This window comes from Corythoichthys intestinalis, chromosome 1 (genome assembly GCF_030265065.1).
Source record: "Corythoichthys intestinalis isolate RoL2023-P3 chromosome 1, ASM3026506v1, whole genome shotgun sequence".
In the NCBI taxonomy this organism is placed as follows: domain Eukaryota; kingdom Metazoa; phylum Chordata; class Actinopteri; order Syngnathiformes; family Syngnathidae; genus Corythoichthys; species Corythoichthys intestinalis.
In genome coordinates, this window is record NC_080395.1 from 47577085 (window position 1) to 47590321 (window position 13237).

At 39.9% G+C, this 13237-nt stretch overlaps 1 protein-coding gene across 3 annotated transcripts in view; it reads left to right on the forward strand.

The window, feature by feature from the left end:
* Positions 1–877: 877 nt before the first annotated feature.
* The window catches only part of pde3b (phosphodiesterase 3B), an 85374-nt gene continuing 73014 nt past the window's right edge, over positions 878–13237 (forward strand). For all 3 annotated transcript variants that reach the window (XM_057828275.1, XM_057828122.1, XM_057828200.1), the window contains exon 1: positions 878–1904. In XM_057828275.1, the coding sequence (XP_057684258.1) occupies positions 1035–1904 (870 nt within the window). In that variant the 5' untranslated portion in view covers positions 878–1034. The remainder of the gene's footprint in view (positions 1905–13237) is intronic.

Consider the following 13237-nt stretch of genomic DNA (forward strand, 5'->3'; position numbering starts at 1 on the left):
TATAAACTCAATAACATTAGGGAAAGATGAAATGAAAATTCCAACAATTCTTTCTATTACATATTGTACAGTCCAGTGTACAGCAAGTTTCATGTACTCATTCCAAAAATGTTTACCTGTTTATTACGCAGATACTGTATAGTGTAAATGGAAAAGCAACAGTAAATTATGTCAGACGGTGGTTGGAACATTTATTAATGATTTACACTGCCTTCCAGTGTTGTGCGATGCCACTTCACATTGGAAAAACGACTGTAAATTACATAGGCTACGGTAATAGGATAGTCAGGTAATCAAATATTCTAAATATTAAGTAACTGACTCCAGTCCCAAACATTAAAAAAAACCTATTTATTGAAGTTCACACTTGCATTTATTACATTCATTCAAATTATGTGTCCTACAAACAATATTTGAGACCTGACGTACAGTTATTGTATGAAATAACTAATGTACATCAATTACCATGTTGTTTAACGTAACAATTAGCCAATGCCAGAAAACCAAAGGCGCTATAACACAACCCTTTGGCCTGTGAGCCCACGACAATGCTCAACTCGTAGGCGCAAAGTGTCAGCGCATTCAAACACAATTTTGGGAATCAATCCACCTGTTTGAAATATTTTGGGGGTGTTTTTCCATATGTTATGATAGGAATACGTTTTAATATTGAGACAGATTAAATGAAAATCCAATGAAAAATGAGCAAATGATTACCTTGGATTCCACTCTTGCCCCCACAAATATGGCCCCCACGGAGGCACGTCGCCTGGCTAGCTATGGAAGAGAGTTGAGTTGAGCGCGATTACATGCAATGCCAGTTGTGGCCTTTAGGAAGCGCCAGCGATGCCGTTCGATGTAAAAACAACATCTCACCTTCATTCTTCAGTGCCACTGCTGGAGCATGTTACTGGGACCGACCGACCATGGAGCACCTTCGCCGTCATGTAGTCCAACGTTAACGTGGCTCGAATAGACCGTCGAGTGGGGCTTTGGAGCGGTGGGGACGGACGACGAGTCGCTGGGGTCGAGCCATGGCCGCGCGGGAGGAAGGAGAGGCTGTACACGGTAAAGCGAGGCACCACCACGACGGAGGCAGCAGCTCGGACGGCTTCAGGAACGGATACGTGAAGAGCTGCGTCACCCCCCTCAAACAGGACCACCACAAAGGCTTTTTTTTCACCGAAGATCTCCTCGGTTCCAAGGTCTTCAAAGTTTCTGCCGTCTACGTCGGCGCCGTTGTCATTTTGGCTCTTTCTGTGCTCCTCTCCCGGAGCTTGCCAAACGACTCGCGGTGGGATTTGCGGACTTTGGTGTCGGGCTTCTCGCAGTCCGCCAGTCCTCTCTTCAGCATCGGCTGTGCCTTCTTCTTCCTGACCTTCTACCTGAGGAGGAGGAGGAAGAAGGAAGAGGGCAGCCACTGGTGGCTCCTGTCGCTGCCAGCGTCGTGCTACCTCGGGGACTTCATGGTGCTTCGCTTCTTGCCATGGGGTGAGGAGCAGCACCAGATGCAAATGGTGGGCAGGTTGTTGTTCGTGTTGGGGTGCGTGGGGCTCCTCACGCTCGTCCCCACGCTCAAACTCAAACACAGCGTGCTCGTCCTGCTCTTCGCCAGCGTGGTGTGGTTGCTCTCCTTCACCAGTTTAGGCGGGCTGCCTCCTCTCCTCAGGCCGCTGTTGGCTTGTGTCGCCGGACTCTGCGGCTCCCTGCTGGGGATCGGTTTCGACCGGTGTTACCCGCCCCGGGAAGCTCCGACCGGGGGCTCCGGGACGGAGGACAAGGTGCCCGTCATCAGAGCTAGGAGACGCTCCAGTTGCGTGTCCCTGGGGGAAACGTCCAACAGTTATTATGGCAGCTGTAAAATGCCGCGGAGACCGTCTTTGCCGTGTATATCCCGAGAGCAGGTACGTGTACAGTACTTCCACGCACTTCCACGTTTGTTGTTGTCGCAGCCCAACATACCCCACATGTTCACTCCTGAAGAAAAACTGCGTGTCGTGGGCTAGGAAACTTAAAAGGCGTGATGAAACTACAATTGAATCAGAAATTGCAATGAACATAAGAGGCAAACGTACTTTACATCAGGAGAGGAGCAGATTATTGTTTAACAATAAAACTAAATAAGCAATAATTATTTATAAGTTGTCAGAGTATAAGTAGACTAACTCATGAACATCAATAAAAGTAACTCATTACTGTCTGACTCATCTACTTAAGTGTAAAAAAAAAAAAAAAAGTGGAATGTACTAAGTCAAAAAAGCACTTGTACATTGCATTGCGAAAAAGAAGGAAAATTACTCCATACTGACAGCAGAAGTACATAATCGACTGATTTACTTGACAGTGTACAGTCTCAGAAATACTGTATAATTCGGTACAACAGGACATCATCGAGCAGAAGTGGCAAAAATATTCACAACTTGTACTTTTAAGTTGAAATTCACATACAGATCAGAACCTGTGTAAAAAAGACAATTGAAAGTACTGCTTCAACTTAATTGAAATAAAGTACAGACTGAAGTGTAAAAGTATATACATTTCTTTGAGGAGAGGTGTCAATAGTACTAAAACGCTGCATTTAAGCACCGGAAATGTACATATTGATTTGTATTCGAATAAAATGGTCTTTATTCAGTATGTAATTTCACACTATGAATTGAAGTAGAAGTACAGATACACATGAAAAAAAAGTATCAAGTTAATTCCTTTACTTCATTAAAAGTATAAAAGTGTACATCCAAGTCCCTTCACCTCTCTTTAGCACAACATTTTTTACACGGTTTTGTCATCCAAAGAGGTTGAAAAAGTAGAGCAACTATTTTAAACAGGGAGTATAAAGTACAGATACTTATTTTAATTTCAGTCAAGTCATATTTGTAAAAAATTCATGTAAAAAGCTGCCAAAAATTAACACACCCTAAAAATCTACTCCAGTACAGTGACAAAATATTTGTACTTCATTACTTCCCAACATTGGAATTGAGCGTGAATACCAAGAGATGCTACAGCTCAGCCAAATACTGTTTAACAATTGTAACAATTAATAAAGCCATTTAATTTGTTTAGTACTCCAAAGCATATCAAAACCATCCCCAGATAGCATGCAAATATGCCTTGGGGCTGTAAACTGTATGGGAGGTTTCAACACAACTACTGTGTCTGACTTGACTGTTTCAGGCCATGTCCAAGCCAACACGTGCTTACATTTTTTGTTTTTACAAATCGTTAGTCCAATAGTTTAATACCTTAAATTATTTTTGAAGGTTTTAAGAAAACAAGATTCAACAAACAAGAAGGGTCCGGTTGACTGTAGATCAAATCTTTGCAGATTACCATGATTTGGAAAACTGAGATCCATATTGACAATGAAAAAAACTTTTTTTTAACAAGCACATTTTTATTTGAATTGGCACTTTAGAGATGACTGTCCATTTTTCTATTAGGGTAGCAATATACAGTATGTTTATTTGAAAAGACTGAAAAAAATATGACCAGATTATGTACTTGGATTTAGTCTAGACATTTTTCTGTGCAATATTACATCAAAAAATATTTTTATTACCAACAAATTGAGTTATGGGGTGGATGGCAACAATGCTAAATTTATATAATACCATATAATGTATTTTTTTGGTAATTTTATTTTTCCCAAATGAATAATTCATGGGAATTACATATTTTTTTTCTTTATCGATCAATAAATCAATCAAATTTATATCTATAGCCGCTAAAAACGATCATTTTGATAGTCGACTGCACATAAGTCATTTTTGTGATAATTCGACTAATTTAACTAGTCTTTATAGCACATATTTAGTGTTATATTACTCTGCTCCTAAAAAATTTAGCTCTAAATGTAAATTGAAATAAAAATCTATATGCCCAAAAAGATGTGTCATTATGAATACTATTTACCAGTATCTTTGTTTTCCAATGCAAAGCAGAAGTTTGCAAATGCTTCATTTGGATTAATTTGAAAAAGAATCAGTCTGCTTTAAACAATGAATGCAATAATCAGAAAGTATTTATTGTCAAGACGCTCAAAGAAGGATTTGGACAATTTTTAGATAAAAAAAATGAACTGATTATCGTAATAGGTGTCCTTTTATTTGATAATCTATTAAATGAAGATTGTTCGCTAAATTATGGTAGCCCTACTCTAGTACACCTTTGTACACAACAATGAGGTGCTGATATACAGTGCCTTGCAAAAGTATTCGGCCCCCTTGAATCTTGCAACCTTTTGCCACATTTCAGGCTTCAAACATAAAGATATGAAATTTAATTTTTTTGTCAAGAATCAACAACAAGTGGGACACAATCGCGAAGTGGAACAACATTTATTGGATAATTTAAACTTTTTTAACAAATAAAAAACTGAAAAGTGGGGCGTGCAATATTATTCGGCCCCCTTGCGTTAATACTTTGTAGCGCCACCTTTTGCTCCAATTACAGCTGCAAGTCGCTTGGGGTATGTTTCTATCAGTTTTGCACATCGAGAGACTGACATTCTTGCCCATTCTTCCTTGCAAAACAGCTCGAGCTCAGTGAGGTTGGATGGAGAATGTTTGTGAACAGCAGTCTTCAGCTCTTTCCACAGATTCTCGATTGGATTCAGGTCTGGACTTTGACTTGGCCATTCTAACACCTGGATACGTTTATTTTTGAACCATTCCATTGTAGATTTGGCTTTATGTTTTGGATCATTGTCCTGTTGGAAGATAAATCTCCGTCCCAGTCTCAGGTCTTGTGCAGATACCAACAGGTTTTCTTCCAGAATGTTCCTGTATTTGGCTGCATCCATCTTCCCGTCAATTTTAACTATCTTCCCTGTCCCTGCTGAAGAAAAGCAGGCCCAAACCATGATGCTGCCACCACCATGTTTGACAGTGGGGATGGTGTGTTCAGGGTGATGAGCTGTGTTGCTTTTACGCCAAACATATCGTTTTGCATTGTGGCCAAAAAGTTCAATTTTGGTTTCATCTGACCAGAGCACCTTCTTCCACATGTTTGGTGTGTCTCCCAGGTGGCTTGTGGCAAACTTTAAACAATACTTTTTATGGATATCTTTGAGAAATGGCTTTCTTCTTGCCACTCTTCCATAAAGGCCAGATTTGTGCAGTGTACGACTGATTGTTGTCCTATGGACAGACTCTCCCACCTCAGCTGTAGATCTCTGCAGTTCATCCAGAGTGATCATGGGCCTCTTGGCTGCATCTCTGATCAGTTTTCTCCTTGTTTAAGAAGAAAGTTTGGAAGGACGGCCGGGTCTTGGTAGATTTGCAGTGGTCTGATGCTCCTTCCATTTTAATATGATGGCTTGCACAGTGCTCCTTGAGATGTTTAAAGCTTGGGAAATCTTTTTGTATCCAAATCCGGCTTTAAACTTCTCCACAACAGTATCTCGGACCTGCCTGGTGTGTTCCTTGGTTTTCATAATGCTCTCTGCACTTTAAACAGAACCCTGAGACTATCACAGAGCAGGTGCATTTATACGGAGACTTGATTACACACAGGTAGATTCTATTTATCATCATCGGTCATTTAGGACAACATTGGATCATTCAGAGATCCTCACTGAACTTCTGGAGTGAGTTTGCTGCACTGAAAGTAAAGGGGCCGAATAATATTGCACGCCCCACTTTTCAGTTTTTTATTTGTTAAAAAAGTTTAAATCATCCAATAAATGTTGTTCCACTTCACGATTGTGTCCCACTTGTTGTTGATTCTTGACAAAAAAATTAAATTTCATATCTTTATGTTTGAAGCCTGAAATGTGGCGAAAGGTTGCAAGATTCAAGGGGGCCGAATACTTTTGCAAGGCACTGTACTACTGTACTGTATGTCTATTTAATCTGGCAACATTTTGCATGTATTTATCTATAATATGCATCTACGATTTTTGATGATTATTTTAAAAAATGAAAAATGTGTAACCTACAATGCATTTCTACATACTGTAAATCTTTCATTTATTTAGTTGTGATGCCTAAATGAAATGTGTATTTTATAAATGGAGGTAAGATCCTAGACAATATCCGGTAGTTTTGTTAAAAAAAAAAAAATATATATATCTATAGGAATGAATATTATCACCATGACACCTACAATATATCAGGATGTGCATACTGGACAGTTCTATCACCAAAATGTACATTATTTTGTTTTGAACCTTATGGTATGTCCAGTTTTAATTCTGGTATACATTTTATTACTAAAGTACTGTATATCCTTCTTTCTTATTCTGCTGATTCTTTTTCGCAGCAGAACATACAAAGATATCTTATTGCCTCGCGTCAGCCATTTTCAGTTTATGTAATGACCGAAATACCACTGCTGATTTTAAACAAAGATACACGGAAGATATTTGGCATATGAAGTCGTATAATGGAAAAGTTATTTCTCACTCTATCGAGGAATGAGGTCATCAGAAGGACAGAGCAAGGCAGTTGCTGTTGATTTACTGACTCTCACTTGACAGCTGCCGATACGTTTTCTTGTGGACAGCCATTTCAAGTTTTCATGTTAATTTTGATTTTTAGCAATACTGTATGTGCTATGATTCTGTCATTTTTTTCCCACACCCGTTTTTCATTTTTATTATATTATTGCTGTTAAAATGGTTTTGCAATTTGAGAAATGTTGCATGGCTGCAACAATCTAACTATTCCAGTGTATGTTACTGTCATATTCACAGTTATGACCTCGTTGAACCTTCAATACAAGCTAGGCTACAAAAGGTGTGAGCTGTATCAATGCTTTTTCAGTGGCAATACAGTACTTGATAGTTCCTGCTTCATGTCCTGGAATAAAAATATCTTGAATATATATATTTTTTAAATTTTCTGGTCAAGACAATCTCAATTTGCTGCCCATGACATTTATTGATAGACATTACGCTTCTGAACAACTTTTTTCATTTTTTTATAAGGGCACCATGCTTTGCCAAAATCTCCACAAAAATATTGAGCAACTGACAACTTCAAGTTATGGCCAGGCTGTATATAAATCACATGAGAATATGCTAGATGCAGTTTGCTGAGTTGTGTCTTTGTTAAGATGTTTTTCTATCGCAATCCAAGGTCATTAAGTTCGCTTGCCGGGAGTGTTTTTTTTCCTTGCCCCGGGCAATCAGGAAGCGCTTAACGCAAAGCCCTGGTCACAGCAATACTGTCCATCCGCTGTGAAAACCTAGTTATATCAATAAAAATCCACCTTGACCGGCTTGTTCTACAGTTACTGCCATTGTATACAGTACCTCCATGTGATGTACCATGTTGCCTCCAAATGTGCAAGGCACACACAGCTGCAGCAGCGTACTCGCACACACAAGCAGGGCAGCACAGTATGACTACGAATACGCAATAATGCAAAAGTACATTTTGTTACAGCAACGCTGACGATAATATCACCGGTGACATATCATGTACTCCTAATTTCGTGTCCACTTGCTAAACCATCATGTTACACACATTGTTTTTGTGTCCTGCGTATTGTTCGAAATTATAACATAACTAAAAAAAAATATGTCTAGGCTGTGTCACTTGTTTCTTGTCGTTGTATTACCCATCATTTTGTTGGAGGCTATTAGCAGATTTGCAGTCGCATTGTGTTGCAGAGCCTCTCAGCAGTGTGTGAGAGGTACTCAGATTTGTTTTATAGTTTTTGCTGTTCGTAGTGTCAGTTTGTGAAGTTAGATTGCAGAAATGTGGATATTTTAGTAACTGCTAGAGAAAAGACTGATTTCAGATGAGGTGTATGCGTGTTGAGACATGAATTGTTGCCATGTTTCAAGTCTTTAAAAGTAAAGACAAAGAAAATATTTCTGCCATGTGTTATTTGTGATGCATCATGCAAGTCAAAATGGATTGGACGTCTATCACCTTCAGTAGCAGTCATTGAGGTAATGTGTTTGAGGAAGTCAATCATGGGCCAATAAACCATTGCTAAAATTAATTTGTATTTTAAAAATATACTGTATATTCTGTGTCGTTCCTAACCAGTTGAAGTTGTTGCATGCGTTTAGTTATGTTTCCATTAAAGTGTGTATGACACGGGAAAAATATGTTTATTTCATATTACAAACAGTATTTTATGCTCCTAAATGAAATGGACAGTTTGGCTGTGTTCGGACGCGATCGATATTTCTTAATCCCGCTGCATGAAAATTAGTGAGGAAGAAGCATGTGACGTCACTGGATGAATATTTCCCCTTGTGGTCGCGTTGCTTTTGCTTGAAGTTTTGTGGATTTTGCAGAATTTTCCCTTACAGTGCCTGTGACACAAAAAAGCATGTTTATTTCATAATACACGCTGTATTTTATGCTCCTGAATGAAATGGACCGCTTGGATGTGTGTGGAAGCGATCGCTTTATTTATTTAGTTTTTTGAATCCCGTGCCATGAAAATGAGTGACTTCCGGCAACAGTCTCGAGTTGAGAAAGAGGGCGCTGTGACGTGTACGGAGGAAGGAGTCCTCTTCACGATAGACCCCAATCATCAACGTCAGACAATCACGTGATCGCTGTGTTGTGCCGCCATATTGTCCGTCATTGTGTGTCCGTATTCTCAATGGTCTCAATTTATCGTGCAATTTATAGTGCAATTCATGGAAGCCCCGGTGCTTTCAGACGCTGTAAACTCATCGGATGTGTTGCATAAAAGGCGTTATTTGGAAAAGCTTTCGTCGGTCCATTCGCCAGATCCATATTTGATGCCTAAATCGATATTTTTCGACCCGCTGTCTTCGCCGTCTCTGCCTGACATCTGCTACCCTGATATCTACAACCATCTTGTCCGCAGAAACTCAGCCTTTTCTCACGAAACTTTGAAAAACTTTAAGAGCAGCACTCTAAGCAACATTACCCCGTGTGACCCTTCCAATTTTCTAAAATGGCGACAATAAATTTAAAAAAAAAAGTTGACTGCGATGGCCGACGCTTCAAGGACAGGTGGATATTGGACTATTTCTTCAATAAAACACGAAACAACTTGGTCTGCCTCATTTGCAAAGAGACAGTCGCTGTTTTCAAAGAGTTCGATGTGACGCGATATTACCAAACAAGACACGCTGACATGTACGACAACATTAGAGGGAAGATACGCAGCGAGAAATTATAGCAACTTGAAGCTAGGCCTGTCGCGATAACAAATTTTAGTGTGCGATAATTTATCTCATAAATTATTGCGATATGCGATATTATTGTGCCCCCCCAATTTTTTTCTAAACCAATTTACTATAGACCCTACTCACCAATGTCACAGAATGACGTGTCGCTGTACCCGGCCGCCATATTGTCCATCTCTGTTTAGCCCTATTCTCAATGGTTTCAATTTGTCGTTCAGTTTATAGAGCAATTAATGGAAGCCCCGGTGCTTTCAGACGCTGTAAACTCATTGGATCGTTGCATAAAAGGCGTTATGTGGAAAAGCTTCAGTTTATCCATTCGCCAGATCCATATTTGATGCCTAAATCGATATTTTTCGACCCGCTGTCTTCGCCCTCTCTGCCTGACATCTGCTACCCTGATATCTACAACTATCTTGTCCACACAAAATCAGCCTATTCTCACGAAAGTTTGAAAACCTTTAAGAGCAGCACTCTAAGCAACATTACCCTGTGTGATTTCTAAAATGGAGACAATAAAAAATTTTTTTTTTAAAAGTTGACTGCGATGGCCGACACTTCAAGGATAGGTGGATATTGGACTATTTCTTCAATAAAACACGCAACAACTGTGTCTGCCTCATTTGCAAAGAGACAGTCGCTGTTTTCAAAGAGTTCGATGTGACGCAATATTACTAAACAAGACACGCTGACATGTACGACAACATTACAGGGAAGATACGCAGCGAGAAATTATAGCAACTTGAATCTAGTTTATTTTTTCACAGCAGCAGTATTTCGCAAGAGTCGTAGTGTCGAAAGAGAAAGCCACAAAAACGAGACTGTTGAAATTATGAATTAAAAAAAATAATAAAGCAAATGTGACACACAGAAGGGCTTGCTAAAATTTGTTTAAATATATTGTTCTATGTAAATCAGCCAAGGTAGCCCCCCGCATTGTTACCACAGCAAATCTGGCCCCCTTTGCAAAAGGTTTGGACACACCTGTTTAACTGATGATCAGTAGACGAGGCCAGCTTCTTTCACTTGGTACCAGCTAAATATTATTCAAACTGTAATGATGGTGGAAGAAATAAGCATCTTGAATTTGAAACTGTATGTTGTCGGCGATTAGCCTTGCAATGATCTTAATTGTGTTTGTCAGCCCAAAACCCTCTAAATATATATTAAATGCATCTTACCAGATATAAAATGACTACTACATAATCCGTGGTAATCGTTTGGAGCCCAGTTTTCTCGTCGAATTGCAGCAGTCCATCTCGCTCTCCTCTCCGGGTCTCTCGGAATACGGTAGAACTTCAAGTCTCTCCGTCTATCTTCTCTGTTATTGCAACCAACCGCCACACACGCCTTCACCATTTTGATTATTAATGTTAACGAGCAGAAAAACACGCCATAATAGGAGGAATTTATGTAGCGGTAATGCATCAACACGACGAGTAGACGGACAATATGGCGCGGAGGCGTGGTTGTGACGCCATGTGAGTAGGATCTATAACAGTGAGAATACAGAATATACAGTATAAATAGATCAAGTACACCCATTTAAACGCGATAAGAAATCACAACTAAAAACAATAGACCATGCCTCTTAAGTAAAAGACAACAATATTAATTCCGCACAGAAACACAGAATAAATAAAATGTGTTTTTCAGGAGAAAAAAAATACAATTGCAGTTCATAACTTAAGCACTTAGGCAAATGAAAACTTTTCCCCTCATAGCTTCTGCAATGGTGTTCCATAGGGATGCAACGATACAGTTAAGTCACGGTTCAGTACGATTTTCGATACGGGGGACACGATTTTCGATCTGATTCAATACATTTAATGCTCTGAAAAAAAAAATAACAACTGTATTTTTTTTTTTTGTCTGTTTGTTTGTTTGTTTTTTTGGCAAACAAGCAAAAATTAAATTGCCATCATATAAACATGCATTTTAGTCCATAATATCTATATGCTTACTTCTTACTGATCTACAGAGCCCCCCGGGTGCCAGGGTAGAAAAAACAAAAAAATCATAGCTAATCTGTACCCACAAGTTACTAATCTGTACCCACAGTTTACTAATCTGTACCCGCAGATTACTAAACTGTACCCGCAGTTTACTAATCTGTACCCACAGTTTACTAAACTGTACCCACAGATTACTAATCTGTACCCACAGTTTAGCAATGACCGTACTGTAGTCACCAATGTTTGGCGGGAACTCCAATCGCCGAGGGACCGACCGAGCAAGCACCTGCACCTTTTGCCCTCGGCGAACAAAGGGGCTTTAAAAGGTAACTATTGCACATTTTCTTTGGTAGCCTTCGACATTTTCAGGTGTCATCAATCAATATGGCATGTTGTCTGTTAGTAGCCGCTTATGCGGCTACTAAAAATAGCTAACTGACAAATGAACATTACTTGAATTACGCACGCACGGACACGACAGCAGCACAGAAAATGTGCAAACACAACATGCCATATTGATTGATGACACCTGAAAGACGCCTACCAAAGAAAACGTGCAATAGTTACCTTTTAAAACCCCTTTGTTGGCCGAGGGCAAATGGTGCAGATGCTTGCTCGGTCGGTCCCTCGGCGTTTGGACTCGGAGTCCCCGCCAAACATTGGTGACTACTGTTTCTGGGTCATTGCTAAACTGTGGGTACAGATTAGTAAACTGTGGGCACAGTTAAGTAATCTGTGGGTACAGTTTAGTAAACTGTGGGTACAGTTTAGTAAACTGTGGGTACAGATTAGTAAACTGTGGGTACAGTTTAGTAATCTGTAGGTACAGTTTAGTCAACTGTGGGTACAGATTAGTAATCTGTAGGTACAGATTGCTAAACTGTGGGTACAGTTTAATAATCTGTGGGCACAGTTTACTAATCTGTGGGTACAGATTAGTAAACTGTGGGTACAGATTAGCTATGATTTTTTCATTTTTTTCTATCCTGGCACCCAGGGGGCTCCGTACTGATCTGAAGAAATTTAGTATAAAAGTGCTGAGAACAATCTTTACTGTTTGTAAAGTGAGGCGGGGCACACTTGATTGCTACAGCTCTCTCAGCAGCTAGGTTTACTACATGAGCAAGACATCCTATTTGTGGTCAAAATCAATCTGTGTCACGTACTGAATTAACAATATTTGCAGCATTATCTATAGTACTTGGTATGGATTGATTTGGCCTTCTTAACTTCCATTCAGTCATGGCAGTTTATAATTCATCGATGTAGTATATGGACTACATGTCCCATAATAACTCTGGGGTCACGTAGCCAATGGCATGGGAAGTAGCACATCTACTTTGCTATTTCATGATATCTAGTGTGTGCGCACATTAAAAAAGTTAGCAAACGCCACAGAAGTCACGTCTGTTCATTACTGCACAATACCAGCATATGACAAACGACTTCCATAAACAGGACGAGTTTGAAGCACAGCGCTCTTAATTTGCCACTCAAATATCCGGTGTTGTGCCGAAAAATAGCCGCCCCGCGTAAAATGTCACCCCTGACGGGAGCGCCCACACGTCAACAACACCAGCACGCCGGAGATGGTCCGCAGTCAATCCGGAGCACTGACACGGCCGGTATACATTGAACAATAGGATATAATGTCTACGATTGGCTCCGGCGCCAGGTTTTTGCCTGACCTGGAACGAACATGCATTTTGCGCAGTTGGTACCAAGGATTCCGAACTTTTAACAGCACGTCTGCCGCAAGCGCGCACGCACGTGCACGCGAGGCGATAAATCGCAGCATAAAAATTATCGCCTTCATTTTTATTTATTGTGCGATAAATGGAATTATTGCATATTGCGACAGGCTTACTTGAAGCTAGTTTAATTTCACAGCAGCAGTATTTCGCAAGAGACCGAGTGTCGAAAAAGAACGCCACAAAGGCGAGATTGTTGAAATTATGAATTAAAAAATAATAATAATAATAATAAAGCAAATGTGACACACAGAAGGGCTTGCTAAAATTTGTTTAAAAATATTGTTCTACGTAAATCAGCCAAGGTAGCCCCCCACATTTTTACCACACCAAATCTGGCCCCCTTTGCAAAAAGTTTGGACACCCCTGTTTAACTGATGATCCGTAGACGAGGCCAGCTTCTT